Below are 20,696 nucleotides of genomic sequence, written 5' to 3' on the forward strand. Positions count from 1 at the left end.
ATGGGATCTCAACTGGGAGGTGTCACTAGTTTTAAATTAAGAGATGACCCACCATTGGCCATTGTACGTTGTGAAACTAAGACCATGAAAATTGGTTCACTGTCCTCGATGGCCTCCGTCTCGCAGGTCTCCCTCACCGAGGACTTGGGGTGAGCCCAGAAACCTTCTAGAACTGGTTGACCTCTGTCAAACTGGGAGGAGGGAGTGGATTTCGAAAGAACTCTCGCTTGCCATGTAAGATTCTATAATCAGATAAAGAGAATCAGATACTAAGTTTGATTAATCTTGATTGCAAATCCAGGTGACAGGGAGCCGCCGGGCATGCATGCACATGCCTGGTTTGTTTGTTGGTTTCCCCAAGTTGGCAGGACCCTGCCAGAGCTCAGCCTCAGGTGTGCCAATGGCCCCATCTGCCTGTTGCTCCTGGTATGGGGGATGCGAGGAAAGGCTGTCTGAGGGGCACTTGCTCCAGCATCGTCCTGGGAGTCCTATTGCTGCCCATGGTGAGACGCCAGTGCTGAGCACGGGGAGATGAGGGAATGATCTCATGAGCACAGAATGGGGCCTAAGCCATGCCACTCTTTAGCCAGTTTGCTGCCATGAGCTTGCAGGCATATAACTAATCCCAAATAAGATAGCCAACCCTCTGTATCTGTGGGTTCAACCAACTTCAAGTCAAAAATATTGCTTTTGAACTAATATTGTTTGTTTCTGTACTGTTCTGCATGAGCATGTACAGACTTTTTGTTGTCATTATTCTCTGAACAATGCAATCTGACAACGATTTACAGAACAATTACATTGTATTAAGGATTGTAAGTAATGTCGAGATGATTTAAAGTATATGGGAGGATGTTGGCTGGGTGCAGTGGCTCACACCTGTAATCGCAGCACTTTGGGAGACCAAGGTGGGCAGATCACCTGAAGTCAGGAGTTTGAGACCAGCCTGGCCAACATATAGAACCCCTGTCTCCACTAAAAACACAAAAATTAGCCAGGCATGGTGCCTGGTGCCTGTAAGCCCAGCCACTTGGGAAGCTGAGGCAGGAGAATCACTTGAACCCAGAAGACAGAGGTTGCAGTGAGCCGAGATTGTGCCATTGCGCTCCACCCTGGGTGACAGAGTGAAACTCTGACTCAAAAAAATAAAAAATGAAAAAATAAAGTATATGGGAGGATGTATGTAGACTACATGCAAATACTACACCATTTTATATCAGGGAGTTGAGCATCTGTGGTTGTAGGTATCTGAGGCGGGGAGAGTGGCGGTCCTGGAACTAATTCAAGGATCCCTAGGGACAACTGTGGGAGTAAAATTGTTGTAGATGAAGGCACTCTTAGGGGAAGATGGTTTAACAAGCCTCCTCTTTCTGCACCCCTTTAAAACACATCATCATATAATGTGACCACCAAGGTAGTTTGGGAAATCATTCTTTTTATTAAAATTTGAAGGGTGCTAGCTTACTCTGACAAGTTACCTTGCCAACACTTTTTAATGAGCTGATGTATCCCAAGTGCCTAGAACAGTAGCCTGGCAGAGTGGGTGCTTCATAAATATCTATATTGCATGAAGGAATGATGGTACCTGAGGGCCTCCCTACCTGGACCAGCAAAGTCCATCATTATCATTAATTTTCATTATCGCTATTTAGCCCTTAGTTTATTTCTAGGAACAGAGCAAGTAGTATCTCACTGACTGTCATCTCTTTGGTGGTGTCCAGAGGAAGGTCATTTCTCCTTGCTGCATTTTGCACCACCGTTGAAGACCAGAAACCCAGGATCTATTTTTCCAAGGTCCTAGAGGCAGAGCCACAGTTCAGGAGGGAGGTGCCAAGGAGATTCCAGGGAATGGACCCTGTGAGAGGGGACACAAAGGTCCTGGGGAAGTACCAGGAGGGCTGGGATTTTAGAGCTCTATCTCTGGTAGTTAGAATAAAACATAATAGGTACTTGGTCAGTATTCACTAAACAGAAGAATGGCTTAGTTGCTGCATATATTTTTGACAGCGTCAAAGGCAGATCAGTCTTCCAGATGTCACTTTCGTGTCAGACTTAGTTTCAGGTATCCCTGGGGCCAGTTTGGCCCCTTATACCTAACAGGCCTGCCTGGCCCTGCCGGGAGTCTTTGCATAGGCTCTTTCCTCTGCCTGGATGCTCTTCCACTAGCGAACTCTTACTCACCCCTCAGGACCATCTCCAGCAACCCTCCCCTACTCTTCAGATGTTCTCTTCCCTGTTGCTGGGCTCCCCCAACAGCAGGAACAGCACAGCAGTGAGATTATTTGATCAAGCTTGTGACTTACTCATCTTTGCATTCACCTGCCCCAGTCTAACAAGTCACAAGCTTGATCAAATAATTACATAGTTACTCAAAAATGTTTGCTGAAGTTGGGGCCGTTAGTAAATGAAAGCCTTCCTTATTACATAGTAACAGGCAAGCACAAGTCACTTTTGCTTGATTTGTCAGTTTGAGTGATCTTTTCCATTGCTTCCCTGCCTTCTGTGGTGTGGGGAGTCTCACGTTGGGATAATGGGACAGTGACTGAGTCCAGCTGGGCGGCTGTCTCTCATGTGCACAGCCTCAGATCAGGCTCTGATCAGGCTTAACCGGCTGACCCTGGTCCTTTGAGAGTTCTGTGCAGTGGTCACCATGTCACACACAGCTGCACCAGCCACGTGTGCCTGGTGGGCACTTTAGATGTGGCCAGTGTGCGTGAGGAATTGCATTTAAAATTTCGTCTTATTTTATTTAATTAAAATGTAAGCAACCCCCTTCTCCTCACTGGGGTCATACATAAATCCTGTGGACACTCCCCCAAACACTCTAGAACCTGCTTTACCCAGTTTTACATTCTTAGGATGTTTTCCTGGAAAAGGAAGCACAGAATAGGGACCCACAGTGCAGGATTCTTGAGCCCGATGCCAGCACCACCTCCCACTGTCCGGGTGATAGCAGGCTAGACAGAAGCTGCTTCGAGGCAGAGATCAGGAGTAGCAGATAGGCCCTACGTGGTGCTGTGGGAGCCTGTAATGGGAGAATAGTCCTGGAGTCAGGATGCTTTTCAGAGGAGCATTTGGGTGATGTTTAAAACGATGCGTCTGGGATCTGGCTAGGAGGGGGCCACAGGGAAGGGTGTCCAGGTAGACAGGCCAAGGCCTGCCTGGCTTGCTTGGAAAGAGCCTCAGAAGTGGGCTTTATTTCATGAGTACCAGAGGATGCAGGCAGAGGACCAACCTCCCCAATTCCATGTGTTAGAAAGGTCACCCCGTGGCAGCATGGAGTGGGTGCAGGAAAGGCCAGAGGCAGCAGGCCCATGTGGGCGGCTCTCAGGTGGCATTGCGTGCCAGCTACCATTCAGGCAGTTTTATGCAGGTCCTGTTTAATCCTCAAAACAAAACCACGAGGCTTGTGCATGACTGAGATGAAGATCCTGAGACTCTAGAGGATATGGGACTGCCCGACCATACAGTTAAACGCGGGCTGGGAGAAGAGCCCGCAGTCAGGCTCCAGATGTCCTCACCTGTAGCCCCTTCTCTTTTCCACCTCTCACAGGAAGGGCGCCATGAGGAGAGGAGGTTCCAGACATGTCTGGGGGTTTGGTCTGATTTCCGGTGTGGGGAAGTTGGCATTGAGGCTGAAGCGCTTCAGGGAAAGTTGCCTTGGTGACGTGTGGTGCCGGGAACCCAGGGGATAGGCAGGGAAAACTGTGGCCTTTGCATTTGAGACACAGAGGGCCATCCCAACCCATGACTGTGCCAGGGCGGTAGACCCCAGGGGCTTGAGTGCAGGGAGTGTCACCAAGGCGTGGAGATGCAGAGGGCGACCCTCAGGGTCCCCATAGTGGAGGTGAGAAGAGTGGGCTGAGGAGGAGGGGAAGGTAGCGAGCCAGGCCATGGGTATCTCCGGTCTGTGTTCTTTAGTAACTCCTGGTGATTTTGCATGGAGATCAGTCCCTGTTTCCCGGTCTCCCGTGTGTCCTGCAGGTCGGCAGCCGCCGCGTGATACAGTGTGGAGCAGCCCTCATGCTCGCCCTGGGCATGATCGGGAAGTTCAGTGCCCTCTTTGCGTCCCTTCCAGATCCTGTGCTGGGAGCCCTGTTCTGCACGCTCTTTGGTAAGACTCCCCTCTCTGGCTTTTTGCTTTACTTTTCCAAATTTTTAATAGGGATCATGGTGTTTTTGCTGACTCCCTTCAGTAAGAAGGTAATGATAAATTTCTGTTTTAAAATACAAAGGATATGCCTTCAAAAAATGAAAAATTTTATCACTCTCTGAGTTGAAGTTATATTAAAGATGGAACCAACAGTAAGATGTAATTGTGCTATGAACATTTAGATTAAATTTAATCTCTTTAGTATTTCTGGCCAGTTTAACTCAAATACCATCCCTCTGAATGGGCCACTTAAAACTGACCATTTTTACAGTGGGACTCTGGATTTGATCTCTGCGCCATTTCGCTGTAATAACCAGAGACATGCACCAGATATCTGGGTAGGTCTCCTTGTTTAATCACAATGTGTGTGTAGAGAGGGAACCAATGTCCTTAGTTTTCTATTTGACAAACAAAATGCCATGTGGTGTTTATGCTCCTATATAAGCCTAAATAGTGCTTAGGCTGAGGGTCATTTTGCTCAGAGCCTGGGGTGGCCACAGTCTGACCCCACACATCCCCCTTCCTGTCCCTGCACTGGTCTCATTGGTTTTTGCTGGACAGAGAAGGGGTGCCAGGGAGCCTGCCCTCACCTGCCCTGAGCAGTGGGCTATCTGCGCTGCAGTGGTGCTAGAGCTTGTGGTCTGGTTTGTTTTTCTCCAGGAATGATCACAGCTGTTGGCCTCTCTAACCTGCAGTTCATTGATTTAAATTCTTCCCGGAACCTCTTTGTGCTTGGATTTTCTATCTTCTTTGGGCTCGTCCTTCCAAGTTACCTAAGACAGAACCCTCTGGTCACAGGTAAGGAAATGGGCTTTACATCTTGGAGTGGGAGCTGGAACCACAGCCACCAGTCCACACGCAGCTCTTTGCCCATTGGAGAGGACTTTGGGCCTCCAGGAACTGTGGTGCAGATGCGTCTGTGGATCTCTCTTGAATCTCACTTTTCGGCAGTTACCTGGAAGCCCTGTGGGCTTCCCACTGGTGTGTACACGTGACAGTCATGGATTCTGAGGTCTCTTTTTCACTGGGACCCTCTCCTTTGAGACAACACCTCTCTCTAAATCCTTTTGATTTCATTAGTCTATCTTAATAGACTAATGCTCCATTAAGATATTTTTTTTGAAACTCAACTTCATAGACTTTGAACACGTTATTCTACAATTTTATATCCATCCTATTAAATCCTCAGAGCAAAATCACGTGGCTTGTGCATTCAAGATTAACCTTTTTAACTCCTCCTTTTGTTTTAATACTGCAATGTCGTGAAGAATGTAGAAAGAAGGAACCATCTCAAGACACAGCCATTGCTACTGGTAATATCTTAGCCAGTGCAGAATTGAGGAACATTTGTTTATACAGATATTTTTTGTGGGTGAAATTCACATAGCAAAATTAACCACTTCAAGCAGTTCAGTGGCATCTAGTACAGTGTTGTATAGCCATCACCTCTGTCCAGTTTCCAAAACATTTCATCACCCCAAAATAAAACCTCAAACTCATTAAGCAGTAAATCCCCATCACCCCCTGCTCCCATCCCCCGGCAGCCACCATTATGCTTTCTCTTTCTATGGATTCACAGTCTATTCTAGGTATAGTCATAATATGGGGCTTTTTATGTCTGGCTTCCTTCACTTAGCATGTTTTCCAGATTCATCCATGTAGCATGTAGCAGTACTTCATTCCTTTTTTTGAGATGGAGTCTCACTTTGTTGCTCAGGCTGGAGTGCAGGCCTGGGCGTGATCTCAGCTCACTGCAACCTCCACCTCCTGGGTTCAAGCGATTCTCATGCCTCAGCCTCCCAAGCAGCTGGGATAATAGGCACCCACCACCACACCCAGGCAATTTTTGTATTTTTAGTAGAGATGGGGTTTCACCATGTTGGCCAGGCTAGTCTCGAGCTCCTGACCTCAAGTGATCCACCTGCCTCGGCCTCCCAAAGTGTTGGGATTACAGGCGTGAGCCACTGTGCATGGCCTCATTCCTTTTTTATGACTAGATAATATTCTACCATGTGTATATACCACAATTTGTTTATCCATTCACCCACTGATGGACATTTGGGTTGTCTCTGGCCTTTGGCTATTGTGAATATTGATGTGCAAGTACAGTCAGTTATCATTATTCATGAAGTTATGTTCCGTAGAGTTGCCACAGGCAGTATTAGCAAATGTTGAACCATTGCTGGGGAAACACAGCCAGCGATGCCACAGCTCCTGTCTGGATGGATCTTCTGTAACATACACCACAGCCACCTAATGTGTAGGAACATCAGGGAGCACTTCACACCACTTGGTGGACATTTTAAACAGTGAGATCACCAACGGAAAGCACACGGTATGACAGACATGGCACTACATAGTCCGCAAAAAGGACTCTTGTTTACGGGATGAGACCAGAACAAGGCAGAGCGTCACCTTGTTTGACATCAGCCAGGAATGTGTGTGGCGTGGCTCAGATTTTTCACGGCTCTGTATACCCATGAAGGCACCAAGGGTATTCATTTTGGGTTTACAAATAAATTTTAGTGTATAGGCAATTTCACAAACACGTAATTCACAAATAATCAGTGTGGGCCATATTTGAGTATTTGTTTTCATTTTTCCTGGGTATATACCTAAGAGTGGAATAATTGTTGGGTCATGTGGTAATTCTATTTTTAACCTTTTGAGGAACCACCAAACATTTTCATGGTGGCTGCACCATTTTACTCTCCTATTAGCCATGTAGGAGGGTTCCTGTTTCTCCACATCCTCACCAGTGCCTATGATTTTCTGTTGAGGATCATTCTGTCTTCAATGTGGAAACTGTGTGGATAAATGAGATTCTTGCTGCTTTTTACATTTAATATGTCATACTCGGGGCCAGGCACGGTGGCTCACGCCTGTAATCCCAGCACTTTGGGAGGCCGAGGCGGGCAGATCACGAGGTCAGGAGATCGAGACCATCGTGGCTAACATGGTGAAACCCTGTCTCTACTAAAAATAAAAAAAAAATTAGCCGGGCACAGTGGTGCGCACCTGTAGTCCCAGCTACTGGGGAGGCTGAGGCAGGAGAATGGCGTGAACCCGGGAGGTGGAGCTTGCAGTGAGCCGAGACAGCGCCACTGCACTCCGGCCTGGGCGACAGAGCGAGACTCCATCTCGAAAAAAAAAAAAATCATATTCATGGGAGGACATCTTTTTTTTTTTGAGACGGAGTCTCGCTCTATCCCCCAGGCTGGAGTGCAGTGGCCGGATCTCAGCTCACTGCAAGCTCCGCCTCCCAGGTTCATGCCATTCTCCTGCCTCAGCCTCCTGAGTAGCTGGGACTACAGGCGCCCGCCACCTCGCCTGGCTAGTTTTTTTTTTTTTTTTTTTTGGCCGGGCGCGGTGGCTCAAGCCTATAATCCCAGCACTTTGGGAGGCCGAGACGGGCGGATCACAAGGTCAGGAGATCAAGATCGTCCTGGCTAAAACGGGGAGCACATCTTTATAAATCCAGTTGCTCCTGATTAAAAGCAGCTGAGCACTAACGGGTAACCCAGGATACTGAAAAGTCTTGTATGATTGTACGTACCAGAAATATTTTTGTCATCTTATTATTCACTTTGTAATTTTTTTCTCAGCCTTATGACTACCATTTTCTTTTTATTTTGAATTTTTTTAATCCACCGACTACACCCCTGTGGCTTCACAGTTGGTTGTAGGGTGAACGCCACTTTTAGATTCACCTTCTATGCACCACTGTTGGGAATTCTTCTTATGAAGATACCTTTGGATTGTTGTTGAAAGTGTTCATCGTAGTTTAAAACATTACCAGCAAAAATTCATCTACACGTGCACAACTAAGAAATTTACACTTTCCTTTACTGCTTTGATTGGCGGAGTTCTTCCCACATCATTGCCCCTTCCCAAGTCAAGGGCAGGCTCACCGCTGCCATGGCACTGACCTCTATGGCTGTGTTCTCTTTCTAGGGATAACAGGAATCGATCAAGTCTTGAACGTCCTTCTCACAACTGCTATGTTTGTAGGGGGCTGTGTGGCTTTTATCCTGGATAACACCATCCCAGGTATGTGGTATATATCAAACACACTTTTTTTTTTTTTAAACATATATGTTACTTTTTTGCCAAATAGAAATGGAAAACGGGAAGAGTCAGTGAGTTCAAAGCCATCACTAATTATAACTGTTTTCTACAACAGTTGCGATGGCACTCCCAGCCTCTGCGTATGGATCAGTTTTTTGCTAAATAAACTGATTAATTTTGTTTCTCCTGAAGGACTTTTGGGAGACAGCAGGTGAGTTTGCTGCGTGTGGTGAGATGGCAGTGGGATGGGTACAGGCCAGGTTCCTGCCCCCCTGCACAGCCTGTGCCAGAGGCCCTGCAGTGTGGCTTTCGTCTGATCTGAGAGAGGTGGGCACAGCCTGCAGCACTTCTACCTGGGGAGACTGTCCTTTAAATGAGTTGTTACTAAGGTGGGCTTCCAACCAACTAAAACCAAAAGGCAGTAGAAGACCAGGGGCAAAGGCTGAGATCAGGGGTCTAAGATCATTGACAAGAGATGCCTGGAAGCAGCTGCCTCTCCAGTACCCATGATCCCTGTTTATGGATACATCTGTGCTGAGCTTGGGGTGGCAGACGAGGATGTTATGTGGGTCCTGCCTTGGAGGTGGCTGCTGTGGACCACTGTAAAGTGCTGCCATGGACATACTGGCAGATTTCCCTGCCTTCAAGGAAGGGTGATACTTATTCTTAGGCTTGAAGGTTTTGTTGACATTTTCCCCTTGAAACAACAAATAAAAATAAAAATCTCCAAAAAATAACTTCAATCAAGAGATTGCTGGGGAAACCAAGGCAGAAGGAATCACACACATGAATAGATGGAAGGCACTGGATTTAAGAGAGTCCATAACGACTACCCTCTTTCTGTCCTAAGCCAGAGGGAATTGAGAGAGGGGTGCAACAGTCAGGCTGATGGAAATTAAAGTCAGCTTTATTTCTGAAATACTAATGAGAGAGCAGAGCTTAGATATAAAAAAAATCATGAGCTTCCTTGCTGAGCCCTGTGTGCTCAGAGCTTTCTCCCTGACCCATCTGTCAGGGTGCAGAGTGGCCAGGAGTGTCCAACTGGTGGATATTCATCCCCATGGAAGCACGACAGATACATGACCTGTGTGTCCCCCACAGCACCAGACACACTAAAATGGAGCAAAGCAGCATGAAGTGTGGGTCTGTCTGGATGGGGGGTGAGTGTGCAGTGACTGGTTGATGAAGGCATAGTGTGATACAATAAAGACTTAGCCCTGTTTTGCAAACTCAGATTTGCATTTTAAAGAAGGTTTTTTTTTTTTAACTCAGATTTACATTTTAGAGAGTTTTTTTTGTGTGTTTTGTTGTTGTTTGTTTTGTTTTGTTTTTAAGACAGAGTCTTGCTCTGTTGTTCAGGCTAGAGTGCAATGGCATGATCTCAGCTCACTGCAATCTCTGCCTCTCAGGTTCAAGCGATTCTCCTGTCTCAGCCTCCTGAGTAGTTAAGATTACAGGCGTGCACCACCACGCCCAGCTAATTTTTGTATTTTGAGTAGGGACGGGGTTTCACCATGTTGGCTAGGCTGGTCCAAACTCCTGGCCTCATGTGATCCTCTCACCTCAGCCTCCCAAAGTGCTTGGATTACAGGTGTGAGCCACCACCCCTGGCCTAGAGAGGTAGTTTTTGAACAGACTTAGGGCAGGAGGTGCTGAGCCGGAAGACTAGGTAACCAGTTGGGAGACCAATAGAATGAACCAGGAAAGCAATAACATGGTCTGGGCTGGACCCTAAGAGTGATAATTGAGAATATGGGTCACACAGAAGAATAGGGAGGTCGGAAGACCATTAGGTGATTGCTTGAATGAGGGACATGGAGGGGTTAGTGCTTCTTAGACTTCTGGTTTGGGCACTGGATAGCTGAGCACCTTGAACTCCGCAGGTGTTCTTTGCTGTCACCTGGGCAGGTTTGATCTGTAGGACCGTGTGTGTGTGTGTGTGTGTGTGTGTGTGTGTAACGACAGTTTCATTCTCAGTAGAGCTGCTAAACGAAGCATTCCTTTGTTTTATCTTGGGATGTGTGTGACAGGTACTCCAGAGGAAAGAGGAATCCGGAAATGGAAGAAGGGCGTGGGCAAAGGGAACAAATCACTCGACGGCATGGAGTCATACAATTTGCCATTTGGCATGAACATTATAAAAAAATACAGATGCTTCAGCTACTTACCCATCAGTCCAACCTTCGTGGGCTACACGTGGAAAGGCCTCAGGAAGAGCGACAACAGCCGGAGTTCAGATGAAGACTCCCAGGCCACGGGATAGCCTTTGCTGTGCCCTGTGGCCCGGCCGCAGTGAGGCATGTATCTGTAGTTCCTTGCTGGGTAACAAGAAGTAAAATACATGTTTGTATATCTACATTTACATTCTGCGCCCCAGAGCTAAGACAGACTGCGAATCACTTTTCTTCTGCGGGGGTGATAGTGCCTAATACGGTGTCTCGCCTATCTCCTTATTTAAGCCCTTGACCCCTTGCCCTTTGAGTGTCCATTGCTGGCCGTGGTCACTAAGTTTGAAGTTCCACTCCTCCCTTGGGAGTGGGCATTTAAAATCTGCAGCAATTCCTTGCTTCAGTTCCCTTCCACTGCCCGGGGCTGGCTTTCCTGTAAGCCACCTCCAGGGTCCAGTCCAAGGGCTTTCTCTCTCTCTCTCCGAAGCCCCTGGACCTGCTTCCTTGTCATTTGACCCTCGTTTGTGCCCGCAGAGACCTCCTCTGACCAAGGGGCACCAGTATCCTCGCGCTGTCATGACTGACTGGCCCAGCATGATTCTGTTGTCGCTGATCTCCTGGAGGAGGAGGCTGCTGACCTGAAAACAGTGGCGTGGCTGCCCTGTGCCCAGGTCAGGCCATGGGTAAGCCCTGCACAGATGTTGAATGAACATCTGTTTGGGGCATTGGAGGGAAAAGGAAAGGACCCTGAAGCCAATATCTGATTCTTGGCTGCGCCTTCTCTTGGCCACCCTGGCCCTGACCAGGCCAGCACGTGCACACTGGCCTCTTTTCACTTCACCAGTGGCCGAGACACCCTCTCTGGCATTTATCACTATTGGCCGGTGTGATGAGTGTAGAGTGCCACCCAAGGCACCAGTCACACAAGCTGATGGGCGTCTTGGCTCTGCCGTCATGTGGATGTTATTGTCGCGCGCGTCTATAATTACAAGGTTTTATTCCTATTTAATGTTATTGACTATAGCAGATTTTGGAAATCAGTGTTTTCCATGTGACCCTTTTTCCTTGCATCTCTATTCCTTGTCCCCCACCCCACTCTTCCCTCCATCAAGAAAAGAACCAGCATTTGTAAAGCTGTGGATGCCATCAGGGAAGCTTGTTGTAACGGCTTTTGAAGGCCAGTAACCATTGTTGTGGTTGTGTTTTGTATTGCTTGATACCATGAAAGTGTAAATACTGTAATGCCTAATCTATTTATCAGAACTGACTACTGGACCAGAGCCCAGAAACCATGGGTCAAGTTACACGTGAATTTGTTTTGTGAAGAAGGGAAGCTGGGGCAGGTAACATGCAGAGCCGCCACGTGGAACGGTCTGTCGGCCAGGTGGTCCCACTTTCCAGGGCTTCTGTTGAAAGTCGCTTTTGGCAATCGTGGCTTAAGGAGACTTCCTGTGGGTTGCCATGTTGCACGTCCATTAGATCTTGATTTTACAGGTGAAAGTCATGGCCAAAGGTGATGATAAAAGCAGCCAACAGGCTCCATCTCACTTAAGAGAGTTCTAATTAATAACACTAAATCCTTCCTGAGAAATGACTCCTATTGGTTTGGTTTGAAGTTTTTCAGAGAAGGAAAAAGCCTGAGATATGAAGCAGTGCCCCCGCTTCATGAGGTGGCCGCATCTTCAGTGGCCGTTGGCCTGGTCGAGCTTTGGTCAGCTGCGTGGGTGCCTGTCTCCTGTCTCCAGCGGCAGAGCATGGTTCTTGGCAGCCTGGTGTCCACACGGTGCATTCCTGTCCCCCTCGGCCACAGGCTGGCTCAGCTCTCCAGTGCGGCGGCGCTGTCTTCGCGGCATTGCCATGTCACTGTAGCCCCCTTCACTCCTGGAAGTTTGGGGCTTCAAGGTTTATTCTGGCAAGAACACCTTGGAGCCACTGCATTATTTTGCCAAAACCTTGCTGCAGATTAAGTAAAGAACTTAGATGCTAAATTACATCTAATTTTGTACGTTTTTTTAAATGTGTCTTTGATGCATACATTAGAAGCACACTGGCTCATGGTTTCCATCCCTCTTGCCTTGGGACGCCCTTGAGGCTGGCAGCCCTCCTGCACTGGGTTGCTCTCAGTTCCTTCTGTTTGGATTTTGCTCAACATCTCCAGTTTCTCTGCTCCGAAAAGTGGGGTAAACTGCTAAACATCCCAGAGATTTGCAATCTTCTAGCTCTCCAGGTGAGCAGAAAGACCAAATATCCAAATAAAAGCCTGAAAGCCATTGGTGATCCAGGGGCAGCTTCTCTTCAGCTTGACTGGGCGTCTTCCACTGTATAACACTCAAGGTGTGTGCTCTAGCCATCCAGAAACCCACTCCCTTCTGAAGCCCCTCCTTGGGCCGGGTTTTATCAGGAGGCTTCAACTCTGCTAACGTGTGGGGTGCCCTCTGTGGGCCTTCACACGGGGAAGGAAGCCCTACACTTTCAACTCCTGTTGGAATGAGAGTTTCCTGTTCTTCTTATTCCCCTGTCCGAGGAGGGTTAAGGGGATAGGAGGTAGGGAGCAAAGAGGGCAGCCTGACTAGATACCCCTGCTGAATCTGGTACTTTGTGCACAGCCTTGAGTGATTGGAGTCCCCTAATGACTAATAAACTTGAACATGTAACACACACACACACACACACACACACACCATTTTAGGAAGTGGTTCTCCTGCTGGAAAATATGCTACAGAATGAAAGTTTGTAATTGAAAGAAAAAGAACGTATTCATCTGCTTCTTGGGTTTAAGCACACACCTGAAGGGGAGATATCGGGGGACACGATGGCCATCCGCAGTCTGCGTCATGACACTTCCCATTCACATCATTGGCCTGCATTGCTGGGGCTTTGAACCACCACCCCATACTTTGTTTTGCCTGTAGAGTGTTCTAAAATATTTTGGACGTGAATGTTCTTGCAGGCCAGTTAGTCTCCAGTTTCCACAGAGACCACCTCCTCACCACCTTCCCAGGTCACCTGCCTGGTCCCTAAAAGAAAGCATTTGTGTGGGTGATCCCAACGTGAAACGTAGACAGTGTGAATACGGACAGGAGGTGATGCCATATTCACAGTGGGGGATGGGGAACCCCCACCCCTGCTTCACAGAATAATGGGAAGTGACTCTAGTCTTTGTAAGCAATTTTCATTCTCATTAGGGAGTTAAATGTAGATTCACTGATACATTTACTTTCAGAATCTGTAAGAGGATTTCAAGTGCTAACTTTTAGTTTCTTGGGATTGATCAAGGCAAGCCAGAATGAAGCATCATAGGTCCTGATGGTTTCCCGTTTTCATGGTAACAAATTCACACACAGGTTTTGCTTTATACTGTAGAATACTGACTTTCATGATGACAACTTGGTTTATGCATGAATATTGCAGTATTTCCATATAGCAAAATAACATTTCTACCCAGGATAATAGTCACAGTTTTCCAGGGAGGGAATGATATAATTTTCATGACAATGTCATGTGATGATAGAATTTCTCCATTGATGAATCTCTAGTATGTGTGTATACTTTATTTCCCATACGTATATTTTATGACCATGAGCTAAGTTGTTATTTCTTTCATTCATGTCCCTGCTGAAATACTGGTACTAGCAACTTAAAGTTGGCAAGTCTCATCTTCAGTAATACGGATGCCATGGGAGCGGCCAGGCCAGACTGAAGGTGAATATGGAGCGATAGCAGAAGCCTCATTCCAGAACCCATCTGGCCAGAGAAGAAGTAGCATCCTGGGGGTGGCCATGCATGGGGTGTACACTCGCTACAGGCACAGGCCTGGCATGGCTGTCGCTGGACGCCAGCTGTGCACACCCAGCCACACCTGCTGCACGCCGCGTTTGTGTGCGGCTCCGGGCCTGAGCATTCACAAAGCTCGCTTCTCCAGGGAGCCTCCCCTTGGCTTTAGAAAAGAACCCAGGGACTTACGTGCTGCCTGTTGTACTCTGTCCCCTCATTACTTTTTTAGACACAGGGACTAGGACATCGACCACCCTCTGCCCCTCCTGCAGTCAAAACCTGAGTAGTGCAAGAAGGGCCACCTGATTTTGCCAGCGTTGGGGGTCTCTTTTCAGCAGCCTCACAGACATTCCCATCCTTTCTGGTTGGTGTTGACTGTGTTTCAGCGTCACTCTACCCTCCCACGTCCTTAGCATTGCTGTGCGTGTTTCCAGGCAGTTAGGACACCCTTCCCCATGTTGCCATCTTACTGACAGTTCAAATGACCCTCCTTTTCTGTTCGTTAGTAACAGTCTTCATTTGACACCTTAATACATTTCTGACTGTTCTTAAAACAGTGGGGATGCCTATATTTTCCTTGAGTTTTTGTGACTGACTTTGGCTATGTATACCTTTCTGGGGTTTTGTTTTTTTTATTTTTATTTTGCATATCGAGGGTATTTGGGGTGGGGTTGTTTTTTGAGATGTGTAATTCTTTTATGGAGTTTTTAAAAAGAATTTTCATATTGTTTTTCTAACATGGCTTCATTAAACGTTTAAGTATTTTAAAAATATGTAATATTTGGACCAGATGTTGTGAATAATAGTAGAGATAAAGCTATTTTATTCTGTATTTTTAAAACTGTTCCGTACAAATAAAAGCTCTCCTGGACACAGTTTTGCTCTTCACGTGCCTCCTTCTTGGGCTACTCTTTAAGAATAAAGGGTCGTCCCTCAGAATCTGTGGGGGATTGGTTCTGGGACTTCCTCAGATACCAAAATCCGAGGCTACTCAAGTCCCTGATATCAAATGGCATAGTAAGTCAGGCACGGGGGCTCACCCCTGTAATCTCAGCACTTTGAAAGGCCAAGGCGGGAGAATCGCTTGAGCCCAGGAATTCGAGACCAGCCTTGGCAACATAGTGAGACCCCCCCCCCCGTCTCTAAAAATGCTTAGGCACACATGGTGGTGCACACTTGTGGTCCCAGCTACTTGGGAGGCTGAGGTGGGAGGGTTGCTTGAGCCCAGGAGCTCGAGGCTGCAGTGAGCCATGGTCGTACCACTGTACCCCAGGCTGGATGACAGAGTGAGACTGTCTCAAAAAAATAAAATGGTATAGTGTTTGGGTATAACCTATGCATATCTTCCTGTATTCTTTAAATCATCTCTAGATGACTTACAATATCAAATACAATATAGAGGCTATGTAATAGTTGTTATACTGTATTGTTTCTATATTTACATTTTTATTGTGTTATTTTTTATTGCTTTTTATTTTCAATCCTCGGTTGAATCCAAGGATACAGAAGCCTCAGGTACAGAAAGCCGATGGTAATTAATTAAAAGTCATCACCTAGGGGAGGAAATCAACTGATAAGAAATTCAATTCAACAAGTTCATGAGCGTTATTCATTGTCAGGTGCCTGGCAGACTGATCAATGAAAGCTACAGGAAAGGGACAATCAGTCCTCGTTCCCAGAGAACCAGAGATGTGGGCAGGACTCTTGCGAGGATGTGGAAGGAGGAAGTAAAGTCTCAGAGACCTCAAAAAGAGAGTGCGCCCATTTTGGACTTTGGGGGCGAAATTCTGAGTCTGTTATTACAGTAACACATCTGGAGGTGGAAGACATTTTGGGAGTGGTGACCAGAGAGAGGGTCTCACCAGCCATGCCCACTTTGAGGCTGAGTATTCAGACTAGGTCAGGAAATGCTGAGTTTTGGGGGACTGAGAGCAGCTCCATTCCATACACAGGCTCGCTCCCTGGTGGGGTATAATGATGGGTCCAGAGGTGATTAGATGTGTTTTTTCACTTAGAGCAAGCTTGTCCAACCCACAGGCCGCAGGCCACATGCTGCCCAGGATGGCTTTGAAAGCTGCCCAACACAAATTTGTAAACTTTCTTAAAACACTGAGATTTTTTGCGATTCTTTTTTTTTTTTTTTTTTTTTTGAGACGAAGTTTTGCTCTTGCTGCCCAGGCTGGAGTGCAATGGCACAATGTTGTCTCACTGCAACCTCTGTCTCCCGGGTTCAAGCGATTCTCCTGCCTCAACCTCCCAAGTAGCTGGGATTACAGGCATGCACCACCACACCTGGCTAATTTTTTATATTTAGTAGAGATGGGGTTTCACCATGTTGGTCAGGCTGGTCTCAAACTCCTGACCTCAGGTGATCCACCCGCCTCAGCCTCCCAAGGTGCTGGCATTACAGGTGTGAGCTACCATGCCTGGCCGATTTTTTTTTTGGCTCATCAGCTGATGTTAGTGTATTTCATGTGAGGCCCAAGACAGTTATTCCAGTGTGGCCTAGGGAAGCCAAAAGATTGGACACCTCTGGTTTAGGGCAAACCTAGAACTACCCCATTCCCATCTCCACCTGTGGTTCTTCTCTGGCGCCTTGAGCTATGACTGACCACTGCAGCCACTCCTGCAAGACCTGCAGCCAGCGCCACCATTCCCAATATCCTGACCTATGAACCGCTGCGGGCGAGTCCATCACGAGGGGGATTATTTTACCTGAAGTTAAGTACACGCAAAAGATTTTGTAAGGTATTTAAAAAATAAGGAGTACCCACGTTTCCACCCCCGGCTCTGACCACAGCATATTAACAGAGCTTCAGACACCCTGCCCCCCTGAACCCTTCTCCTACTGCATCTTCATTCTCATCAAGAGCTGCTACCCCTAAATTTTGAATGTATCCTTTCCTTTCCTTCACAATTTTGTCACATAACAGTACCCCCAAGTAATCTATTAAGCTTTGCATGGTTTTGAACATGATGTAAAAGGAATAAGATACGTGTTGTCATGCTTTGTTCATGAGATACGTTTATGTTGATACATCTCTTTAATGTAGTTCATTTCATTTTCATTACTGGGTAGTAAAATTTAAGATGAACAAAGACAACATTCTGAAAGCTTCCAGAGAGAATGAACAGAATCAAAACCTCAAGAGCTCTGATCCAATCAACATCGGATTTTTCAGCAACATTTTTTTTTTTGAGACGGAGTCTCGCTCTGTCGCCCAGGCTGGAGTGCAGTGGCCAGATCTCAGCTCACTGCAAGCTCCGCCTCCCGGTTTCCCGCCATTCTCCTGCCTCAGCCTCCCGAGTAGCTGGGACCACAGGCGACGCCACCTCGCCCGGCTAATTTTTTGTGTTTTTAGTAGAGACGGGGTTTCGCCGTGTTAGCCAGGATGGTCTCGATCTCCTGACCTCGTGATCCGCCCGTCTCGGCCTCCCAAAGTGCTGGGATTACAGGCTTGAGCCACCGCGCCCGGCCAACATTTTTTAAGAACTGAAGGAAAAGAACTTTGAACTTAGAATTTTATGTCTAGCTACTTGAATGCCCACATTTTAATATTTTGTGGTAAAATACTTAAAGAGAAACAAACCTAGGAAGTGCTGTAGGAGATAACTGAAGGGAAGGTAAGCAATAAATATCTTGGTAAGCCTGATCACTGGAAATTAGCCAGGACCACAGGAAAGAAAAAAGAAATATCCATAATATCACAATGTAATTGGAGGCCCAGTCACTATGGTGTTGGAAAGAGGACATATAGATGTGAGATCTAGAAACAGGCCCAAATGTACCAATAACTATAAATGAATCAAACTCATTAGTTAAATGATTGTCAGATTAAATGTCAAACCAAAATCCTGATATGTCCTGTTTATGACACTGGTGTTCCAAAGTGTGGTCTGGGATTGTTAAAGATTGCCACAAGATATGTTCAGAAATGGAGTCTTAGCAACTTCATAAAAGTTTCTAAGCAAGTTCACAGTCATTTTATGCGTGCTGACTGTAATACTAAAATACCTGGGCTTATTTTTTGCTTTTTTTTTTTTTTTTTGAGATAGGTTCTTACTCCATTGCCTAGGCTAGAGTGCAGTGGCACAGTCTCAGCTCACTGCAGCCTTGACCTGGGCTCTGGTGATCCTCTCACCTCAGTCTCCCTGGTAGCTGGGACTACAGGCACATGCCACCATGCCTGGCTTTTTTTTTTTTTTTTTTTGGTAGAGATAGGGTTTCTCTATGTTGCACAGGCTGGTCTTGAACTCCTTAGCCCAAGTGATCTGCCCACTTCAGCCTCCCAAAGTGCTGAGATTACAGACATGAGCAACCATGCCCAACGTTATCTTTAACTCCATAGTTTGTTTTTAAAAATATTTTACAGGCCGGGCGCGGTGGCTCAAGCCTGTAATCCCAGCACTTTGGGAGGCCGAGACAGGCGGATCACGAGGTCAGGAGATCGAGACCATCCTGGTGAACACGGTGAAACCCCGTCTCTACTAAAAAATACAAAAAACTAGTCGGGCGAGGTGGCGGGCGCCTGTAGTCCCAGCTACTCGGGAGGCTGAGGCAGGAGAATGGCGTAAACCCGGGAGGCGGAGCTTGCAGTGAGCTGAGATCCGGCCACTGCACTCCAGCCTGGGCGACAGAGCCAGACTCCATCTCAAAAAAAAGAAAAAAGAAAAAAAAAATTTTTTACAAAAGTCTGTGATATGTGAGGAAAAGCAAAAAACAACTGATCTCTACAAAAAATTGAAAAATTATCTGGGCATGGTGGTGCATGCCTGTGGTCCCAGCTATTCGGGAGGCTGAGGTGGGAGGATCACCTGAGTCTGGGAGGTTGAGGCTGCAGTGAGCCAAGATCCCGCCACTACAGTCCTGCCTGGGTGGCAAAGCAAGACCCTGTCTTAAAAAAAAAATTAAATAGAAACATACTTCCCATTGTGTTACAATTGCCTACTGCAGCAGTCCCCAGCCGTTTTGGCAACAGGGACCAGTTTCGTGGAAGACAATTTTTTCCGTGGATTTGGGGGGTGAGGGAATGGATGGTTTCAGGATGAAACTGCTCCACTTCAGATCATCAGACATTAGTTAGATCCTCATAAGGAGCCACAGCCTAGATCCCTCGCATGCGCAGTTCACAATAGGGTTCACGCTCCTATGAGAATCTAATGTACTGCTGATCTGACAGGGGGCGGAGCTCAGGCAGTAACGCTCCCTCGCCTGCCACTCACCTCCTGTTATGTGGCCTAGTCCTAACAGGCCGTGGGCTGGTACCAGTCTGCGGCCCAGGGGTTGAGGACCCCTGGCCTGCAGTATTCAATACAGTAACATGTTGTGTAGGTCTGTAGCCTAGGTGTGTAATAGGCTATACTATCTAAGTTTGTGTAAGAACACTCTATGATGTTCACTCAACAAAACCACCTAACAACACATTTCTCAAAACATATCCCTGTTGTTAGTCAACACATGCCCGTATTTGCTGATACAGGTTGAGTATCCCTAATCCAAAAATTCAAAACCTGAAATGCTCCAAAGTCTGAAACATTTTGAGCGCTGACGACATGCTCAAAGCATGAGCATGAGAGACCATTGAGACCAAGCATATCAGATTTGGGATTTCAGATTTTCAGATTAGGGATGCTCAACCAGTAAGTACGATGCAAATATTCCAAAATCTGAAAAAAATCCAAAATCTAAAACATTTCTGGTCCCACACATTTTAAATAGAGGACCCTCAATCTGTATCACAAGAAATGGGAAATCCTCTGTACTTCTCTGAAACCGATATGAAAACTTGTACTTCCTCAGATTGTGCTTGACATTAAAATAACATTTGCAGCCAAATATATCTCAGTATAAATATGAGAGTGTTGAAGCCACCTCATATATATTGCTACCTTTTGTCCAGGATGGGAAAGGTTTTGCCTAACAAATGACATGGCTTAGTAGACAAAGTCTTCCAGAACCTTCCATCCTTGGGGGAAAAAACAGACTTGGAACCACAAGTTCAGACTGGAGGAATGACTCAGATGGTGGGATTTACCCATCTGCCTCTGAGCTGTACCCAGAAGTCTACAATGACCACCCCCACACCTCCCCCAACCTACACACACACCAGGGCAGCCCTTGCGTTAACTGGACCAATGTTGTCTCCAGACACGTCCCCCAGCAAAACGACAAGAAGACTTCCTCCATTGCCGCTCCAACCTTCCAACCCCTTTGAGGCACTGTGAGCCTCAAAATCCCAATTTGTATCACTTATACATAGAAGCATACTACACTGCCACTTGCTTTTTTCACTTGACAATATAGTGTGGGCATTTCTACCAATGGGAAGATACAGATCTAATATTTTATGCATCAAGATACAATTTAACATAGCCAAGATCTTATGCACATGGATTCCTTTTTAGTACAGCCTTTTTTTCATCTCTTCTGTTTGCTTCTCCTCTGCCATCCCGCTCTCCTTCTGCCCATCCTCCTGCCTTGCTCCATGTGAGCAATAGGCTTGGTATCATTCACACATTTCTCCATGATCATC

The 20,696-nt window shown here is 46.6% G+C and overlaps 1 protein-coding gene across 9 annotated transcripts in view; it reads left to right on the forward strand.

Annotated features, from left to right (window-relative positions):
• The window catches only part of SLC23A2 (solute carrier family 23 member 2), a 150,048-nt gene extending 135,010 nt beyond the window's left edge, over window positions 1-15,038 (forward strand). For all 9 annotated transcript variants that reach the window (XM_045362547.3, XM_045362543.3, XM_074004824.1 and 6 more), the window contains 4 exons: window positions 3,985-4,114; window positions 4,814-4,951; window positions 8,108-8,203; window positions 10,252-15,038. In XM_045362547.3, coding sequence (XP_045218482.1) covers window positions 3,985-4,114; window positions 4,814-4,951; window positions 8,108-8,203; window positions 10,252-10,484 — 597 coding nt within the window. In that variant the 3' untranslated portion in view covers window positions 10,485-15,038. The remainder of the gene's footprint in view (window positions 1-3,984; window positions 4,115-4,813; window positions 4,952-8,107; window positions 8,204-10,251) is intronic.
• Window positions 15,039-20,696: the final 5,658 nt, after the last annotated feature.

This window comes from Macaca fascicularis, chromosome 10 (genome assembly GCF_037993035.2).
Source record: "Macaca fascicularis isolate 582-1 chromosome 10, T2T-MFA8v1.1".
NCBI classification, from domain to species: Eukaryota; Metazoa; Chordata; class Mammalia; order Primates; family Cercopithecidae; genus Macaca; species Macaca fascicularis.